Source organism: Oncorhynchus keta, chromosome 16 (genome assembly GCF_023373465.1).
Source record: "Oncorhynchus keta strain PuntledgeMale-10-30-2019 chromosome 16, Oket_V2, whole genome shotgun sequence".
NCBI lineage: Eukaryota > Metazoa > Chordata > Actinopteri > Salmoniformes > Salmonidae > Oncorhynchus > Oncorhynchus keta.
In genome coordinates this window covers 84,076-103,087 of record NC_068436.1, presented here as the reverse complement: position 1 = coordinate 103,087, position 19,012 = coordinate 84,076, and the positions used below count along the sequence as shown (strand labels likewise).

The following is a 19,012-nucleotide window of genomic DNA, read 5'->3' as shown; positions in this document are numbered from 1 at the left end:
AAGTAGTTGGGACTGTAAATTGTGACAGTTTTATATTCTATGCATTGACACGTGGGCCATTTATGTTTTGGGAACTTTCTTCCTATAATTTTGTATGGGAAGAAAGCCAGGTATTTCTGTAAACGGAAAGTAACATTCTTGAAATAGAACAGTGTTAACCTTCTTACTTTTTCAGAAGAGATACTGGAACAACATAATGTACTGCTAGGTACTGGAACCACTGACTTGCCTTCCTTTTCTCTAGGTATCCTCCTCTTAAACCAACAGCCCTTGTATGGTGCTACCCACCGCTCCATGTGCTTTCGGGAAATTAGGGAAAATGGACTACTTGCTCCTTCAAGTGGAGTTATTACTGAACAGGACAAGTTCAGAGGTCTTTGTGGACTGAAAAGAAGAAGAGAAAATGTTAACTTTCAAGAACCCAAAGGGGTAACATATCTAATGTCCATGTAACTGAAATGAAAACCATTGGGTATTGTGCCTTCGTATGAGTGTTGGAGTGGTGTTCGATCTAATCACCATCCAGAGTGGGGGTAGTGTTGGTAAAGTAGGGTTATAGCTTTAAAACACTGAAGTGCATTATGGGTAACGTAGTAAGGTAACATTCGGTTTTGATGCAATTGTGACGGGGTTGAAGCTGAACTGTGAGCCACGCTCTTTTTGCTCCATTAAACCACTATTGTATTTTGTCATTCGGACTACCTCAAATGATGTAGAAGTTTTAATAAAAGTTAACTACTTCAGTGGAATTCCAGAGTAACTCATCATTAGCAGCTGATAAGATCCACAAATGTGGGAATTACACCATAACATCTGGCCCTGGAGCAGGCTAGTGAAGGCTCCTCTGGGCTGTCCTGACTAGGGTCTGGAAGTGAGGCACACAACTGATTGGCTCAAACCCATTAAGGAAAGAAATTCCACAAATGAACTTTTAACAAGGCACACCTGTTATTGAAATGCATTCCAGGTGACTACCTCATGAAGCTGGTTGAGAATGCCAATTGTGTGCAAAGCTGTCATCAAGGCAAAGGGTGGCTACTTTGAAGATTTGTTTAACACGTTTTTTGTTACTACATGATTCCGTATGTTTTATTTCATAGTTTTGATGCCTTGACTATTATTCTTCAATATAGAAAATAGTAAAAAATAAAGAAAAACACTTGAATGAGTAGGTGTCCAAACTTGACTGGTACTGTACATTTTACATATAATTTTGACAAACATGGTACTTTTATATACAGCAATCACATTATAATAATATATTACCTAACATAAGCACTTTAGTCCCACCTATCACCATAGACCACCCTCGGTTGGTTTCCATGTGCCATATACTTTTTAATTGTGCTGTAAATGTTTTACATACATTTTGAACCATTCTAATTGCACGAAAACATTTCCTACGGGTATTATTATTGACCGAATTGGCCTTCCAAATTGCCCACCACTGCTATTTGTAAGGTTCATTTTAAGGGAATGTTGTGATTTTCTAACTATTCCTGAACTTGTGATCAGAAACAAGCTACATAGGGGAATTACCAGAATAAATGATTAAGTGATTCCGTCTCTTTGCAGGAAAATATCACTGGTGGGGAGAACAAGTATTACAGTGGGGAGAACAAGTATTTGATAGCCTGCAAAATCGGCAGTTTCCTACTTACAAAGCATGTAGAGGTCTGGATTTTTTTATCATAGGTACACTTCAACTGCGAGAGACAGAATGTAAAACAAAAATCCAGAAAATCACATTGTATAATTTTTAAGTAATTAATTTGCATTTTATTGCATGACATAAGTATTTGATCACCTACCAACCAGTAAGAATTCCGGCTCTCACAGACCTGCTTGTTTTTCTTTAAGAATCCCCCCTGTTCTCCACTCATCACCTGTATTAACTGCACCGGTTTGAACTCGTTACCTGTATAAAAGACACCTGTCCACACACTCAATCAAACAGACTCCAACCTCTCCACAATGGCCAAGACCAGAGAGCTGTGTAAGGACATCAGGGATAAAATTGTAGACCTGCACAAGGCTGGGATGGGCTACAGGACAATAGGCAAGCAGCTTGGTGAGAAGGCAACAACTGTTGGCGCAATTATTAGAAAATGGAAGAAGTTCAAGATGACGGTCAATCACCTTCGGTCTGGGGCTCCATGCAAGATCTCACCTCGTGGGGCGTCAATGATCATGAGGAAGGTGAGGGATCAGCCCAGAGGAGGAATGGGAGAAGGTCATGTGGTCTGATGAGACAAAAATAGAGCTTTTTGGTCTAAACTCCACTCGCCGTGTTTGGAGGAAGAAGAAGGATGAGTACAACCCCAAGAACACCATCCCAACCGTGAAGCATGGAGGTGGAAACATCATTATTTGGGGATGCTTTTCTGCAAAGGGGACAGGACGACTGCACCGTATTGAGGGGAGGATGGATGGGGCCATGTATCGTGAGATCTTGGCCAACAACCTCCTTCCCTCAGTAAGAGCATTGAAGATGGGTCGTGGCTGGGTCTTCCAGCATGACAACAACCTGAAACACACAGCCAGGGCAACTAAGGAATGGCTCCGTGAGAAGCATCTCAAGGTCCTAGAGTGGCCTAGCCAGTCTCCAGACCTGAAACCAATAGAAAATCTTTGGAGGGAGCTGAAAGTCCGTATTGCCCAGCGACAACCCCGAAACCTGAAGGATCTGGAGAAGGTCTGTATGGAGGAGTGGGCCAAAATCCCTGCTGCAGTGTGTGCAAACCTGGTCAAGAACTACAGGAAACGTATGATCTGTAATTGCAAACAAAGGTTCCTGTACCAAATATTAAGTTCTGCTTTTCTGATGTATCAAATACTTATGTCATGCAATAAAATGAAAATTAATGACTTAAAATTCATACAATGTGATTTTCTGGATTTTTGTTCTAGATTCCGTCTCTCACAGTTGAAGTGTACCTATGATAAAACATTACAGACCTCCACATGCTTTGTAAGTAGGAAAACCTGCAAAATCGAGTATCAAATACTTGTTCTCCCCACTGTATATAGCATTCTGTTGGTGGCAAGAATTTATAATAATTTAAATTGAAAATCTTTTAAAAGTTAATAAACCATGTGTCAGAACATTGAAAATCCTTTCCCATTTACTTTGCAACCTGTATGGTGCAGCTGTCAACCTTTTTTTCCTCAAATGTAACTGGTATATTTTTCTATTTATGCCAATTATTTTCAGCCAATTTGTATCTTTAATATATGGCAAACAAGTTGAGTCCATCTTAATGTTTTCTATGATATGAACTAAACTGCAGCTAGGGTAGTCAACATGCATTCTAAGATTACAGGGGTCAGTCTAAGCAGCCTACCGTACCTGTTAAACAAACGTGTTATGCAAGGTTTTGTATTTTTGACGGATATCCATTAGCTGTAGATATGTGATAGTGGTGGAGTCGGGGCCTGATGGCACACAGTGTGCTGTGAAATCTGACACGATTGTAATGTTTTCAAATTGTATAAACTGTCATCATTTTGCAGGACACCAGGAAGAGTAGCTGCTGCTTTGGCTAATGGGGATCCATAATAAATACATCAGACAACAGCCCAATCTCTATGATCATCAGAATGAGAGGGACAGAAAGAGGTGGCTTCTCTACCTTATTTTTCCTATCTTGTGGGATCAGAGGATAAGTGTCAGAGGATCAGTGAGTGAGTGGTGAGTGGAGATTGTCAAACATTTAAGTGATCTAAACTAGATCTAAACTAGACCGTACTCGTTTCCAAGTGGCCTCACACACTCCCTAATGTGAGTAAGAGGGACGAGGGAGATCATATTTCTATTCTCACTTGGGCTTCAGAGTTGCGCAGTGGTCTAAGGCATGGCATCTCAGTGCTAGAGGCATCACTACAGACCCTGGTTCGATCCCAGGCTGTATCACAACCGGCCATGATCCGGAGACCCATAAGGCGGCACACAATTGTCGTCCTGGTTAGGGGAGGATTTGGCCAGGGTAGGCCATCATTGTAAAATAATAATTTGTCCTTAACTGACTTGCCTAGTTATATAAAGGTTAACTTAAGGATCCGCCCCCTTTTTCAATTTTCGCCTAAAATGACATACCCAAATCTAACTGCCTGGAGCTCAGGACCTGAAGCAAGGATATAAATATTCTTGATACCATTTGAAAGGAAACACTTTGAAGTTTGTGGAAATGTCAAATTAAAGTAGGAGAGAATACAACACATTAGATCTGGTAAAAGACAATACAAAGAAAAAACATGTTTAAAAAAGAATACTTGTACCATTATCTTTGAAATGCAAGAGAAAGGCCATAATGAATTATTCAAGCCCAGGTGCAATATAGACTTTGGCAACTAGATGCCAGGAGTGTATGGCAACGTTTTAGACTGATCCAATGAACTATTGCATACCTATTCAAAATGTTGTATCAAGACTGCCCAAATGTGCCTAATTGGTTTATTCATACATTTTCAAGTTCATAATTGTGCACTCTCCTCAAACAATAGCATGGTATTCTTTCACTGTAATAGCTACTGTAAATTGGACAGTGCAGTTAGATAAACAAGAATTTAAGCTATCTGCTCATATCAGTTATGTCTATGTCCTGGGATTTTTTTTTTTCCTACAACCTCATGCTAATCACATTAGCCTACATTAGCGCAATCATCTCGAGGAAAGGATATCGTTCCTCTAGAGGTTACATTTTTAAAAGATATTATTAAAAAGTTGTTTAGAATACACACAGAACCTCATGAATAGAAAAAGTAGATTTTAATAACAGTCACAAACATATGTGATGTGGTAAAACATTCAAACAGCTTTTTAACAAAAACATCATCTCCACGCTCCCCCCCTTCCCTGCCACCCCCTTCTGCCCCTCATACCCGGCATCTGACCCCTCACCCCGGACCCCTGACTAGTTACCCGGGACACTCCAGAGTTCCGGAGGAGTGGTTCGCTCTTCTTCAGGCGGCTCGGCTTCTCCTCACACTCACCATCAGACCTATACAGACCGGACAGAGGACTTTTATAAATGAAGAATGTGTTCACTTTGTTTTGTAAATATTGTGTACATTTGTGTTTTTCTGTTCAATAGGTAGTGTGCTGTATTTTATTTGTTTGATATTGTATTTTACTTTTTATGTATTTCATGAAATTGGACAATACTGGTCAAAAGTTTTAGGACCTACTCATTCTTGCGGTTTTCTTTATTTTAATTATTTTCTACATTGTAGAATAATAGTGAAGACATCAAAACTATGAAATGACACATATGGAATCATGTAGAAATCTGATGCAACACTCCACCACACTCCACCACTCCCCTCTTTTGTAAAATAGCCCTTACACAGCCTGGAGGTGTGTTTCGGGTCATTGTCCTGTTGAAAAACAAATCAGTCCCACTAAGCCCAAACCAGATGGTTTGCATAATGCTGTGGTAGCCATGCTGGTTAAGTGTGCCGTGAATTCTAAATAAATCACAGACAGTATCACAGACAGTATCACCAGCAAAACAACCCCACACCATAACGCGTTACGGTGGGAAATACACATGCAGAGATCATCCGTTCACCCACACTGCATCTCACAAAAATCTCCAATTTGGACACCTGACCAAAGGACAAATTTCCACTGGTCTATTGTCCATTGCTCTTGTTTCTTGGCCCAAGCAAGTCTCTTCTTCGTCCTTTAGTAGTGGTTTATTTGCAGAAATTCGACCATGAAGGCCTGATTCATGCAGTCTCCTCTGAACAGTGTATGTTGAGATGTGCCTGTTACTTGAACTCTATGATGCATTTATTTGGGCTGCAATTTCTGTGGCCGGTAATTCTAATGAACGTATCCTCTCCAGCACAGGTAACTCTGGGTCTTCCACTCCTGTGGCGGTCCTCATGAGAGCCAGTTTCATCATAGAGCTTGATGGTATTTGCGACTGCACTTGAAGAAACTTTCAAAGTTCTTGAAATGTTCCGTATTGACTGATCTTCATGTCTTAAAGTAATGGACTGTTGTTTCTCTTTGCTTATTTGAGCTGTTCTTGCAATAATATGGACGGGTGGCTATTTGAAGAATCTCAAATATAAAATATATTTGGATTTCTTTCACACTTTTATGGTTACTACATGTGTTATTTCATAGTTTTGATGTCTTCACTATTATTCTACAATGTAGAAAATAGTACAAATAAAGAAAAACCCTTGAATGAGTAAGTGTTCTAAAACTTTTGATTGGTAAGGTATATACAGGTCTCCCTCCAAAGAGACACTGGTCACAATGGTGACTCCTTGATTCAATTAAGGTAAATAAAAAAATAGACAATATGAAACACAAACCTTAATACACACACAATATACAGCCACAATAAACCGCAGTCTGAATGCTCAGAACTCCAATAACATTCTGAAATACAGCTTGTTAAATGTTTGTTGTGGAAAGGTAGGTTCATAAGGGGTGTGTGTCTGTGGTTTACCCATGGGTCAGCTTAGAGAGCAACTGCAGAGAGCGCGCCGCCCTGTCAGGCTGGGAGGGGAACTGCGCCAGGAGAGACCTTAGCTGGGCTGACACCTGACCTGCAAACACACAGGGGTGGAGGTGGGTTTATAAACTGAAATTATATATATATATTCCCAGGCTATTTTTGTGTTTGTATATTTGTGTGTATGCAGCACACCTGTGTCAGTTGAATTGCATGTGGGGTGTCTGGTTTTGGCTCCAGGGGAGGAGGGAGTTTCCAGAGGGGCGTGAAGCTGAATCTTCACACTGTCCCACGATGACCCCAGAACTAAACACACACACCCCCTCCAGGTAAATAAAACACACATTATGCTTCACCACCCTTGAGATAAATATACCTTGTAATATTAGAATACTAGTTCCCAAGGTTACCTGTGTTGTCCTGAGCTGGACTCTCCACGGGCTCTCCTGGAGAACGATCTAACAACTGATAGAAAGACAGATGGAGAGAGGGGTCTCATTGGTTTTCCTTAATAGACAGTTCATAGCAGGGTTAAAAAGTGGGAACCGGGTTACCGAGACTTACTAAGATTTAACACCCAAACCCACTCGCTTTCTACGAATAAATAACTGTGAAAAGCCGATAAATAAGCTTAACAAGTCACATAATAAGTTGCATGGACTCACTGTGTGCAAAAATAGTGTTTAGTATGATTTTTTAATGACTACCTCATCTCTGTACCATAAACATACAATTATCTGTAAGATCCCTCAGTTGAGCAGTGAATTTCAAACACAGATTCAACTACAAAGACCAGGGCAGTTTCCCAACACTACAAAGATACAGGCGTCCTTCCCAACTCCCTTGCCGGAGAGAAAGGAAACCACTCAGGGATTTTACCATGAGGCCAATGGTGACTTTAAAACAGTTAGAGTTTAATGGCTGTGACAGGAGAAAACTGAGGATGGATCAACATATTAGTTACTCCACAATACTAACCCAATTGACAGAATTGTACAGAATAACAATATTCCAGAACATGCATCCTGTTTGCAACAAGGCACTAAAGTAAAACTGCAAAAAAAAATGTGCCCTCAGGCCCATACTCCACTACCACATATCTACAACACAAAATCCATGTATGTTATCGTGTGTCTATGCATGTGTCTGTGCCTATATTTGTGCTTGCATCAGTTACCTGACGTAGAATAGAGTTCCATGTAGTCATGGCTCTATGTAGTACTGTGCGCCTCCTAAAGTCTGTTCTGGACTTAGGGACTGTGAAATCTTGTCTTGTGGGGTATGCATGGGTGCCTGAGCTGTGTTAGTCGTTTAAACAGACAACTCGGTGCTTTCAACATGTCAATACCTCTCACAAATATAATTTGTGAAGTCAATATCTCTATTTTGAGCCAGGATAGATATGATTAATGTTTGCTGTGCACATCTAAGGGCCAGCTGTGCTGCCCTGTTCTGAGATAATTGCAATTTTCCTTAGTCCCTCTTGATGGCACCTGACCAATTGACTGAACAGTAGTCCAGGTGTGACAAAACTAGAGCTTGTAGGACCTGCCTTGTTGATAGTGCTGTTAAGAAGGTAGAACAGCACTTTATTATGGACAGACATCTCACCATATCAGCTACAGTTGTATCAATATGTATGGAATCAGGGGGTTGAATACTTATCTAATCAAGATACAGTGCATTCGGAAATTATTCTTGACTTTTTCCACATTTTGTTACAGCTTTATTATGAAATTGATTAAATATTTTTTTCACTCAACACAATATACCCAAAAGTAAAAACAGGTTTTTAGAAATGTTTGCAAATGTATAAAAAAATAATATGGAAATCTAATTTACATATGTATTCAGACCCTTTACTCAGTGCACCTTTGGCAGTTATTACAGCCTCGAGTTTTCTTGGGTATGACGCTACAAGCTTGGCACACCTGTATTTGGGGAGTTTCTCCCATTATCCTCTGCAGATCCTCTCAAGCTCTGTCAGGTTGCACAACTTTTTTCAGGTCTCTCCAGAGACGTTCAATTGGGTTCAAGTACGGGCTCTGGCAGGTCCACTCAAGGACATTGAGACTTGTCCCGAAGCGACTCCCACATTGTCTTGGCTGTGTGCTTAGGTATTCAGGCCAAAGAGTTTAATCTTGGTTTCATCAGACCAGAGAATCTTGTTTTTCATGGTCAAAGTCTTTAGGTGCCTTTTGGCAAACTCCAAGAGGGCTGTCATGTGCCTTTTACTGAAGAGTGGCTTCAGTCTAGCCACTCTACCATAAAGGCCTGATTGGTGGTGTGCTACAGAGTTGGTTGTCCTTCTGAAAGGTTCTCCCATCTCCACAGAAGAACTCGTGTGACCATGGGTCAATTATATTTGTTATGTTGTGACAAGGTCCATCATTACGACAGTCTATCATTACTTTAAGACATGAAGGTCAGTCAATACTGAAAATTGAGAACTTTGAAAGTTTCTTCAAGTTCATTAGTTACCAGCCTCAGAAATTGCAGCCCAAATAAGTGCAGAAATACACACATTTCAACATCAACTGTTCAGAGGAGACTGCATGAATCAGGCCTTCATAGTCAAATTGCTGCTAAGAAACCACTACTAGGTGAATGGATATTCTCATGTGTGGTTCCCACCGTGAATAATGGAAGAGAAGGTGTGATGGTGCTTTGCTGATGACGCCGATTTATTTAGAATTCAAGGCACACTTAACCAGTATGGCTACCACAGCATTCTGCAGCAACACACCATCCCATCTGGTTTGCACTTAGTGGGACTATCACTTGTTTTTCAACAGGACAATGACCCAAAACACACCTCCAGGCTGTGTAAGGGCTATTTGAACAAGAAGGAGGGTGATTGAGTGCTGCACCAGATGACCTGGCCTCCGCAAATCATCCGACCTAAACCCAAATGAGATGGTGTGGGGTGAGTTGGACAGCAGATGGAAGGGAAAGCAGCCAACAAATGCTCAGCATATGTGGGAACTCCTTCAAGACGGTTGGAAAAGCATTCCTCATGAAGCTGATTGAGAGAATGCCAAGAGTGTGCAAAGCTACTTTGAAGAATCTGAAATATATTTGGATTTGTTTAACACTTTTTGGTTAATACATGATTCTATGTGTTATTTCAAAGTGTTGATGTCTTCACTACTATTCTACAATGTAGAAAATAGTAAAAATAAAGAAACACCCTTGAATGAGTAGGTGGGCACAAACTTTTGACTGGTACTGTATATAGATGTCCTAGCCTACCTCTTTTAGGTGATACATTCAATGCAGTATTAGCCTTATATTTAGCTAATGAATGTGTTATACATAAGCTTCTAACTTAAAGCATCTTGTCTTTTGCACCTGCTCTCCACTGACCTTTCTCCTTAAAAAACGCTGCTTAGCTCTTGGAGTTCCATAGAATAACTTGAAGGGAATTTTGTTGTTGCATTTCTTATCTTGTTGGGAATAGGGGGCAGTATTTTCACTTTGGATGAATTGCGTGCCCATAGTGAACTGCATCCTACTCTGTCCTAGATTGCTAATATATGCATATTATTATTACTATTGGATGGAAAACACTGAAGTTTCTAAAACTGTTTGAATTGTGTCTGTGAGTATAACAGAACTCATAGGGCAGGCAATCTTCTAAACAAGAAGTGAAATTCTGAATGTGGGTCAAATTTGACGTCATCGCCCCTTACCTTCCAAATAAGATATGGATCTGGTACCACTTCCTACGCCTTCCACTAGATGTCCTCATTCAGTAGAACGTGGAATGGAGCCTCTGGTGTGAACTTTGACCGAATGGGAGGGGAAATAGTCAATGTCTTAGCAGAATGCAATTTCCCTGTGGCACATTTGTCTGTGGGTGTCACCGTCGTTCCATTTGGCTGCAGATGAAAACGTATGATCCGGTTGGAACGTTATTGGATATTTATGAAAATAACATCCTGAAGATTGATTCTCTGCTTAGTTTGACCAGTTTATTCGACCTGGAATATATCTTTTTGAAGTTTTCGTCCGAGTTCTCCTGGACCAGCGTCAGCTTTTGGGCACGTGAGCTGAAAGTGCTAGCAAACGTAGCTATTTGGACACTAGTATTGGGCATTATGGAACAAAACAATGATTTATTGTGGAACTAGGACTCCTTGCACTGTATTCTGATAAAAGATAATCAAAGGTAAGGGAATATTTATGATGTAATTTCGTATTTCTGTTGAATCCAAAATGGCGGAGAAATATATTTACGTCTGAGCGTGGTCTCAGATTATTGCATGGTAGGCTTTTTTCGTAACGTTTAAAAAAAATCTGACTCAGCGGTTGCATTAAGAACCAGTGTATCTTTAATTATATGTAGAACATTTATCTTTAGTCAAAGTTTATGATGAGTATTTCTGTTATCTGGCGTAGCTTTCTATAATTCCTCCAGATACTTTGGAGGCATTTCTGAACATGGCGTCAATGTAAACCGAGATTTGTGGATATAAATATGCATATTATCGAACAAAACATAAATGTATTGTGTAACATGTCATATGAGTGTCATCTGATGAAGATTTTCAAAAGGTTAGAGATTCATTTTATCTCTAATCCTGCTTTTGTGACTATATCTGGCTGGGAAAAATGGCTGCGTTTTTTTTATATTTGGTGGTGGTCTAACAAATATATGTTGTGTTTTTGCTGTAAAACATTTTACAAATCGGACATGATGGGTAGATGAACAAGATGTTTATCTTTCATTTGCTGTATTGGACTTGTTAGTGTGAAAGTTAAATATTTCAAAATAATATTTTTGAATTCCCTGCGCCACCTTTTCAGCTGAATGGGGGTTCCCCCTAGGGGATTGCAGAGAGGAATAAGAGCTTTTGTTTGCTTAATATTAAATACAGCAGCTAAGCATGGGCCGGGGTATTTGGAAAAAGCCTCGGAATGGTTTTTCAAAAGCGTCAAAACTATGTAATATTTGTAGCTACTTTTTAATTAAATATCTTCAGTCAACTTGTGCAATATGTTAGGAGCTGAAGATCATTGTGTTCTTCATTTCACCCGTCACATTATTATGAAGCTTACGGTAGTCCCCGTACCGGGGAGAATGTATTGTTATTTATCTAACATAAGCCGCCTCTAACATCGTTTTAGAGACTTTGGCTAATCAAATGTAACCACGACAGCCCAGGATCTCCTCTGAATTCAGACACCCGGACAGCTGATGAAACTGGGTTTGAACAACTAAAGAATTTCTGCACTGACCATCAGAAACTTTCTCAGGGAAGCTAATCTGCGTGCTCGTCGTCCTCACCAGGATCTTGACCGGACTGCATTTCGGCATCTTAACCGACTTCAGTGGGCAAATGCATACCTTCAATGGCCACTCCGACAAATCATCAAACAGGCAAAGCGTCAATACATGGCTAAGATTGAATCGTACTACACCGGCTCCGACGCTTGTCTTATGTGGCAGGGCTTGCAAACTATTACAGACTATAAAAGGGAAGCAAGCACAGCCACGAGCTGCCAAGTGACACAAGCCTACCAGGTGAGCTAAATCACTTCTATGCTCGCTTCGAGGCAAGCAACACTGAGGCATGCATGAGAGGATCAGCTGTTCCAGACGACTGTGTGATCACGCTCTCCGTAGTAGACGTGTGTAAGACCTTTAAACAGGTCAACATTCACAACTAAGGAACACCTACATGAGAATGCTATTCACCGACTACAGCTCAGCGTTCAACACCATTGTACCCTCAAAGCTCATCAATAAGGTAAGGACCCTGGGACTAAACACCTCCCTCTGCAACTGGATCCTGGACTTCCTGACGGGCCACCCCGAGGTGGTGAGGGTAGGTAGCAACACATCTGCCACGCTGATCCTCCGAGAGCATCTTTCAGGGGTGCGTTCTCAGTCCCCTCCTGTACTCCCTGTTCACCCACGACTGCATGGCCAGGCACGACTCCAACACCATCATTAAGTTTGCAGACGACACAACAGTGGTAGGCCTGATCACCAACAACGACGTGACAGCCTATAAGGACTAGGTCAGAGACCTGGCTGGGTGGTGCCAGAATAACAACCTATCCCTCAACGTAACCAAGACTAAGGAGATGATTGTGGACTACAGGAAAAGGAGCACCGAGCACGTCCCCATTCTCATCGACGGGGCAGTAGTGGAGCAGGTTGAGAGCTTCAAATTCCTTGGTGTCCACATCAACAACAAACTAGAATGGTCCAAACACACCAAGACAGTCGTGAAGAGGGCACGACAAAGCCAATTCCCCCTCAGGAAACTAAAAAGATTTGGCTTGGGTCCTCAGATCCTCAAAAGGTTCTAAAGCTGCAACATCGAGAACATCCTGACTGGTTGCATAACTGCCTGGTACGGCAACTGCTCGGCCTCCGACCGCAAGGCACTACAGGTAGTGCGTACCTGCATTCCCGGACCTCTACACCAGGCAGTGTCAGAGGAAGGCCCTAAAAATTGTCAACGACCCCAGCCACCCCAGTCATAGACTGTTCTCTCTACTACCGCATGGCAAGCGGTACCGGAGAGCCAAGTCTAGGACAAAAAGGCATATCAAAATATCAATTTTCACCCCCAAGCCATAAGACTCCTGAACAGGTAATCAAATGGCTACCCGGACTATTTGCATTGAGGATTTTTAATACATTTATTTGCCAATTATGGTGGGAAAATAAGTATTTGGTCAATAACAAAAGTTTCTCAATACTTTATTATATACCCTTTGTTGGCAATGACAGAGGTCAAACATTTTCTGTAAGTCTTCACATGGTTTTCACACACTGTTGCTGGTATTTTGGCCCATTCCTCCATGCAGATCTCATCTAGAGCAGTGATGTTTTGGGGCTGTTGCTGAGCAACACAGACTTTCAACTCCCTCCAAAGATTTTCTATGGGGTTGAGATCTGGAGGCTGGCTAGGCCACTCCAGGACCTTTAAATGCTTCTTACGAAGCCACTCCTTTGTTGCCCAGCGGTGTGTTTTGGATCATTGTCATGCTGAAAGACCCAGCCACGTTTCATCTTCAATGCCCTTGCTGATGAAAGGAGGCTTTCACTCAAAATCTCACGATACATGGCCCCATTCATTCTTTCCTTTACACGGATCAGTCGTCCTGGTCCCTTTGCAGAAAAACAGCCCCAAAGCATGATGTTTCCACCCCCATGCTTCAAAGTAGGTATGGTGTTCTTTGGATGCAAGTCAGCATTCTTTGTCCACCAAACACGACGAGTTGAGTTTTTACCAAAAAGTTCTATTTTGGTTTCATCTGACCATATGACATTCTCCACAATCTTCTTCTGGATCATCCAAATGCTCTCTAGCAAACTTCAGACGGGCCGAGCGGAAATGGAGGAAAACTCGCCTCCCTGCGGACCTGGCATCCTTTCACTCCCTCCTCTCTACATTTTCCTCCTCTGTCTCTGCTGCTAAAGCCACTTTCTACCACTCTAAATTCCAAGCTTCTGCCTCTAACCCTAGGAAGCTCTTTGCCACCTTCTCCTCCCTCCTGAATCCTCCCCCCTCCTCCCTCTCTGCAGATGACTTCGTCAACCATTTTGAAAAAGAAGGTCGACGACATCCGATCCTCGTTTGCTAAGTCAAACGACACCTCTGGTTCTGCTCACACTGCCCTACCCTGTGCTCTGACCTCTTTCTCCCCTCTCTCTCCAGATGAAATCTCGCGTCTTGTGACGGCCGGCCGCCCAACAACCTGCCCGCTTGACCCTATCCCCTCCTCTCTTCTCCAGACCATTTCCGGAGACCTTCTCCCTTACCTCACCTCACTCATCAACTCATCCCTGACCGCTGGCTACGTCCCTTCCGTCCTCAAGAGAGCGAGAGTTGCACCCCTTCTGAAAAAACCTACACTCGATCCCTCCGATGTCAACAACTACAGACCAGTATCCCTTCTTTCTTTTCTCTCCAAAACTCTTGAACGTGCCGTCCTTGGCCAGCTCCACCGCTATTTCTCTCAGAATGAACTTCTTGATCCAAATCAGTCAGGTTTCAAGACTAGTCATTCAACTGAGACTGCTCTTCTCTGCATCACGGAGGCGCTCCGCACTGCTAAAGCTAACTCTCTCTCCTCTGCTCTCATCCTTCTAGACCTATCGGCTGCCTTCGATACTGTGAACCATCGGATCCTCCTCTCCACCCTCTCCGAGTTGGGCATCTCCGGCGCGGCCCACGCTTGGATTGCGTCCTACCTGACGGGTCGCTCCTACCAGGTGGCGTGGCGAGAATCTGTCTCCTCACCACGCGCTCTCACCACTGGTGTCCCCCAGGGCTCTGTTCTAGGCCCTCTCCTATTCTCGCTATACACCAAGTCACTTGGCTCTGTCATAACCTCACATGGTCTCTCCTATCATTGCTATGCAGACGACACACAATTAATCTTCTCCTTTCCCCCTTCTGATGACCAGGTGGCGAATCGCATCTCTGCATGTCTGGCAGACATATCAGTGTGGATGACGGATCACCACCTCAAGCTGAACCTCGGCAAGACGGAGCTGCTCTTCCTCCCGGGGAAGGACTGCCCGTTCCATGATCTCGCCATCACGGTTGACAACTCCACTGTGTCCTCCTCCCAGAGCGCTAAGAACCTTGGCGTGATCCTGGACAACACCCTGTCGTTCTCAACTAACATCAAGGCGGTGGCCCGTTCCTGTAGGTTCATGCTCTACAACATCCGCAGAGTACGACCCTGCCTCACACAGGAAGCGGCGCAGGTCCTAATCCAGGCACTTGTCATCTCCCGTCTGGATTACTGCAACTCGCTGTTGGCTGGGCTCCCTGCCTGTGCCATTAAACCCCTACAACTCATCCAGAACGCCGCAGCCCGTCTGGTGTTCAACCTTCCCAAGTTCTCTCACGTCACCCCGCTCCTCCGCTCTCTCCACTGGCTTCCAGTTGAAGCTCGCATCCGCTACAAGACCATGGTGCTTGCCTACGGAGCTGTGAGGGGAACGGCACCTCACTACCTCCAGGCTCTGATCAGGCCCTACACCCAAACAAGGGCACTGCGTTCATCCACCTCTGGCCTGCTCGCCTCCCTACCTCTGAGGAAGTACAGTTCCCGCTCAGCCCAGTCAAAACTGTTCGCTGCTCTGGCCCCCCAATGGTGGAACAAACTCCCTCACGACGCCAGGACAGCGGAGTCAATCACCACCTTCCGGAGACACCTGAAACCCCACCTCTTCAAGGAATACCTAGGATAGGAGAAGTAATCCTTCTCACCCCCCCCCCCCTAAAGATTTAGATGCACTATTGTAAAGTGGCTGTTCCACTGGACGTCATAAGGCGAATGCACCAATTTGTAAGTCGCTCTGGATAAGAGCGTCTGCTAAATTACTTAAATGTAAAAATGGATGTAAATGCCTGGATATGTACTGGCTTAAGCAGGGGGACACGTCTGGCACTGCAGGATTTGAGTCCCTGGCGGCGTAGTGTGTTACTGATGGTAGGCTTTGTTACTTTGGTCCCAGCTCTCTGCAGGTCATTCACTAGGTCCCCCCGTGTGGTTCTGGGATTTTTGCTCACCGTTCTTGTGATCATTTTTACCCCACGGGGTGAGATCTTGCCCCAGATCGAGGGAGATTATCAGTGGTGTTGTATGTCTTCCATTTCCTAATAATTGCTCCCACAGTTGATTTCTTCAAACCAAGCTGCTTACCTATTGCAGATTCAGTCTTCCCAGCCTGGTGCAGGTCTACAATTTTGTTTCTGGTGTCCTTTGACAGCTCTTTGGTCTTGGCCATAGTGGAGTTTGGAGTGTGACTGTTTGAGGTTGTGGACAGGTGTCTTTTATACTGATAACAAGTTCAAACAGGTGTCATTAATACAGGTAGCGAGTGGAGGACAGAGGAGCCTCTTAAAGAAGAAGTTACAGATCTGTGAGAGCCAGAAATCTTGCTTGTTTGTAGGTGACCAAATACTTATTTTCCACCAAAATTTGCAAATAAATTCATAAAAAAATCCTACAACGTGATTTTCTGGAATGTTTTCTCTCTCATTTTGTCTGTCATAGTTGAAGTGTACCTATGATGAAAATTACAGGCCTCTCATCTTTTTAAGTGGGAGAACTTGCACAATTGGTGGCTGACTAAATACTTTTTTGCCCCACTGTATGCATAGTCACTTTAAATCAAATCAAATTTTATTCGTCACATACACATGGTTAGCAGATGTTAATGTGAGTGTAGCGAAATGCTTGTGCTTCTAGTTCCGACAATGCAGTAATAACCAACGAGTAATCTAGCTAACAATTCCAAAACTACTACCTTATACACACAAGTGTAAAGGGATAAAGAATATGTACATAAAGATATATGAATGAGTGATGGTACAGAGCGGCATAGGCAAGATGCAGTAGTTGGTATCGAGTACAGTATATACATATGAGATGAGTATGTAAACAAAGTGGCATAGTTCAAAGTGGCTAGTGTTACATGTATTACATAAAGATGCAGTAGATGATATAGAGTACAGTATATACGTATACATATGAGATAAATAATGTAGGGTATGTAAACATTATAATAAGTAGCATTGTTTAAAGTGGCTAGTGATATATTTACATCAATTCAACATAATGTTAACTTTCACTGCTATGCGGATGACACACAGCTGTACATTTCAATGAAACACGGTGAAGCCCCAAAATTGCCCTCGCTAGAAGCCTGTGTTTCAGACATAAGGAAGTGGATGGCTGCAATCTTTATACTTTTAAACTCGGACAAAACAGAGATGCTTGTTCTAGGTCCCAAGAAACAAAGAGATCTTCTGTTGAATCTTACAATTAATCTTAATGGTTGTACAGTCGTCTCAAATAAAACTGTGAAGGACCTCGGCGTTACTCTGGACCCTGATCTCTCTTTTGAAGAACATATCAAGACCATTTCAAGGACAGCTTTTTTCCATCTACGTAACATTGCAAAAATCAGAAACTTTGTCCAAAAATGATGCATAAAAATGTATCCATGATTTTGTTACTTCTAGGTTAGACTACTGCAATGCTCTACTTTCCGGCTACCCGGATAAAGCACTAAATAAACTTCAGTTAGTGCTAAATATGGCTGCTAGAATCCTGACTAGAACCCAAAAATTTGATCATATTACTCCAGTGCTAGCCTCTCTACACTGGCTTCCTGTCAAAGCAAGGGCTGATTTAAAGGTTTTACTGCTAACCTACAAAGCATTACATGGGCTTGCTCCTACCTATCTCTGATTTGGTCCTGCCGTACATACCTACACGTACGCTACGGTCACAAGACGCAGGTCTCCTAATTGTCCCTAGAATTTCTAAGCAAACAGCTGGAGGCAGGGCTTTCTCCTATGGAGCTCCATTTTTATGGAACGGTCTGCCTACCCATGTCAGAGACGCAAACTCGGTCTCAACCTTTAAGTCTTTACTGAAGACTCATCTCTTCAGTGGGTCATATGATTGAGTGTCGTCTGGCCCAGGAGTGGGAAGGTGAACGGAAAGGCTCTGGAGCAACGAACCGCCCTTGCTGTCTGCCTGGCCGGTTCCCCTCTTTCCACTGGGATTCTCTGCCTCTAACCCTATTACAGGGGCTGAGTCACTGGCTTACTGGGGCTCTCTCATGCCGTCCCTGGAAGGGGTGCGTCACCTGAGTGGGTTGATTCACTGATGTGGTCATCCTGTCTGGGTTGGCACCCCCCCTTGGGTTGTGCCATGGCGGAGATCTTTGTGGGCTATACTCAGTCTTGTCTCAGGATGGTAAGTTGGTGGTTGAAGTTATCCCTCTAGTGGTGTGGGGGCTGTGCTTTAGCAAAGTGGGTGGGGTTATATCCTTCCTGTTTGGCCCTGACCGGTGGTGTCCTCGGATGGGGCCACAGTGTCTCCTGACCCCTCCTGTCTCAGCCTCCAGTATTTATGCTGCAGTAGTTTGTGTCGGGGGGCTAGGGTCAGTTTGTTATATCTGGAGTCCTTTCCTGTCCTATTCGGTGTCCTGTGTGAATCTAAGTGTGTGTTCTCTAATTCTCTCCTCTCTTTCCCTCTCTCAGAGGACCTGAGCCCGAGGACCATGCCCCAGGACTACCTGACATGATGACTCCTTGCTGTCCCAAGTCCACCTGACCGTGCTGCTGCTCCAGTTTCAACTGTTCTGCCTTATTATTATACGACCATGCTGGTCATTTATGAACATTTGAACATCTTGGCCATGTTCTGTTATAATCTCCACCCGGCACAGCCAGAAGAGGACTGGTCACCCCTCATAGCCTGGTTTCTCTCTAGGTTTCCTTCCTAGGTTCTGGCCTTTCTAGGGAGTTTTTCCTAGCCACTGTGCTTCTACACCTGCATTGCTTGCTGTTTGTGGTTTTAGTCTGGGTATCTGTACAGCACTGCGATATCAGCTGATGTAAAGGGCTTAATAAATACATTTGATTCGAGATGTATGCTCTTCACAGATGAATCCCAGTTTCAACTTTACCGGGCAGATGGCAGACAGCATCGTGTGGGCAAGCGGTTTGCTGATGTCAATGTTGTGAACAGATGGTGGGGTGGTG

General features: G+C 43.2%; 1 protein-coding gene across 6 annotated transcripts in view; it reads right to left on the bottom strand.

The window, feature by feature from the left end:
- Window positions 1-4,751: 4,751 nt before the first annotated feature.
- The window catches only part of cntrob (centrobin, centrosomal BRCA2 interacting protein), a 38,893-nt gene continuing 24,632 nt past the window's right edge, over window positions 4,752-19,012 (bottom strand). For 4 of the 6 annotated variants that reach the window (XM_035789002.2, XM_035789001.2, XM_035789003.2 and 1 more), the window contains exons 18-21: window positions 6,884-6,938; window positions 6,669-6,779; window positions 6,468-6,567; window positions 4,752-5,000 (exon numbers count right to left, since the gene is read on the bottom strand). In XM_035789002.2, the coding sequence (XP_035644895.1) occupies window positions 4,832-5,000; window positions 6,468-6,567; window positions 6,669-6,779; window positions 6,884-6,938 (435 nt within the window). In that variant the 3' untranslated portion in view covers window positions 4,752-4,831. Of the gene's footprint in view, window positions 5,001-6,467; window positions 6,568-6,668; window positions 6,797-6,883; window positions 6,939-9,220; window positions 9,375-19,012 lie in introns of those variants that run through there. The other 2 variants (XM_035789005.2, XM_035789006.2) reach the window with 2 other exon arrangements.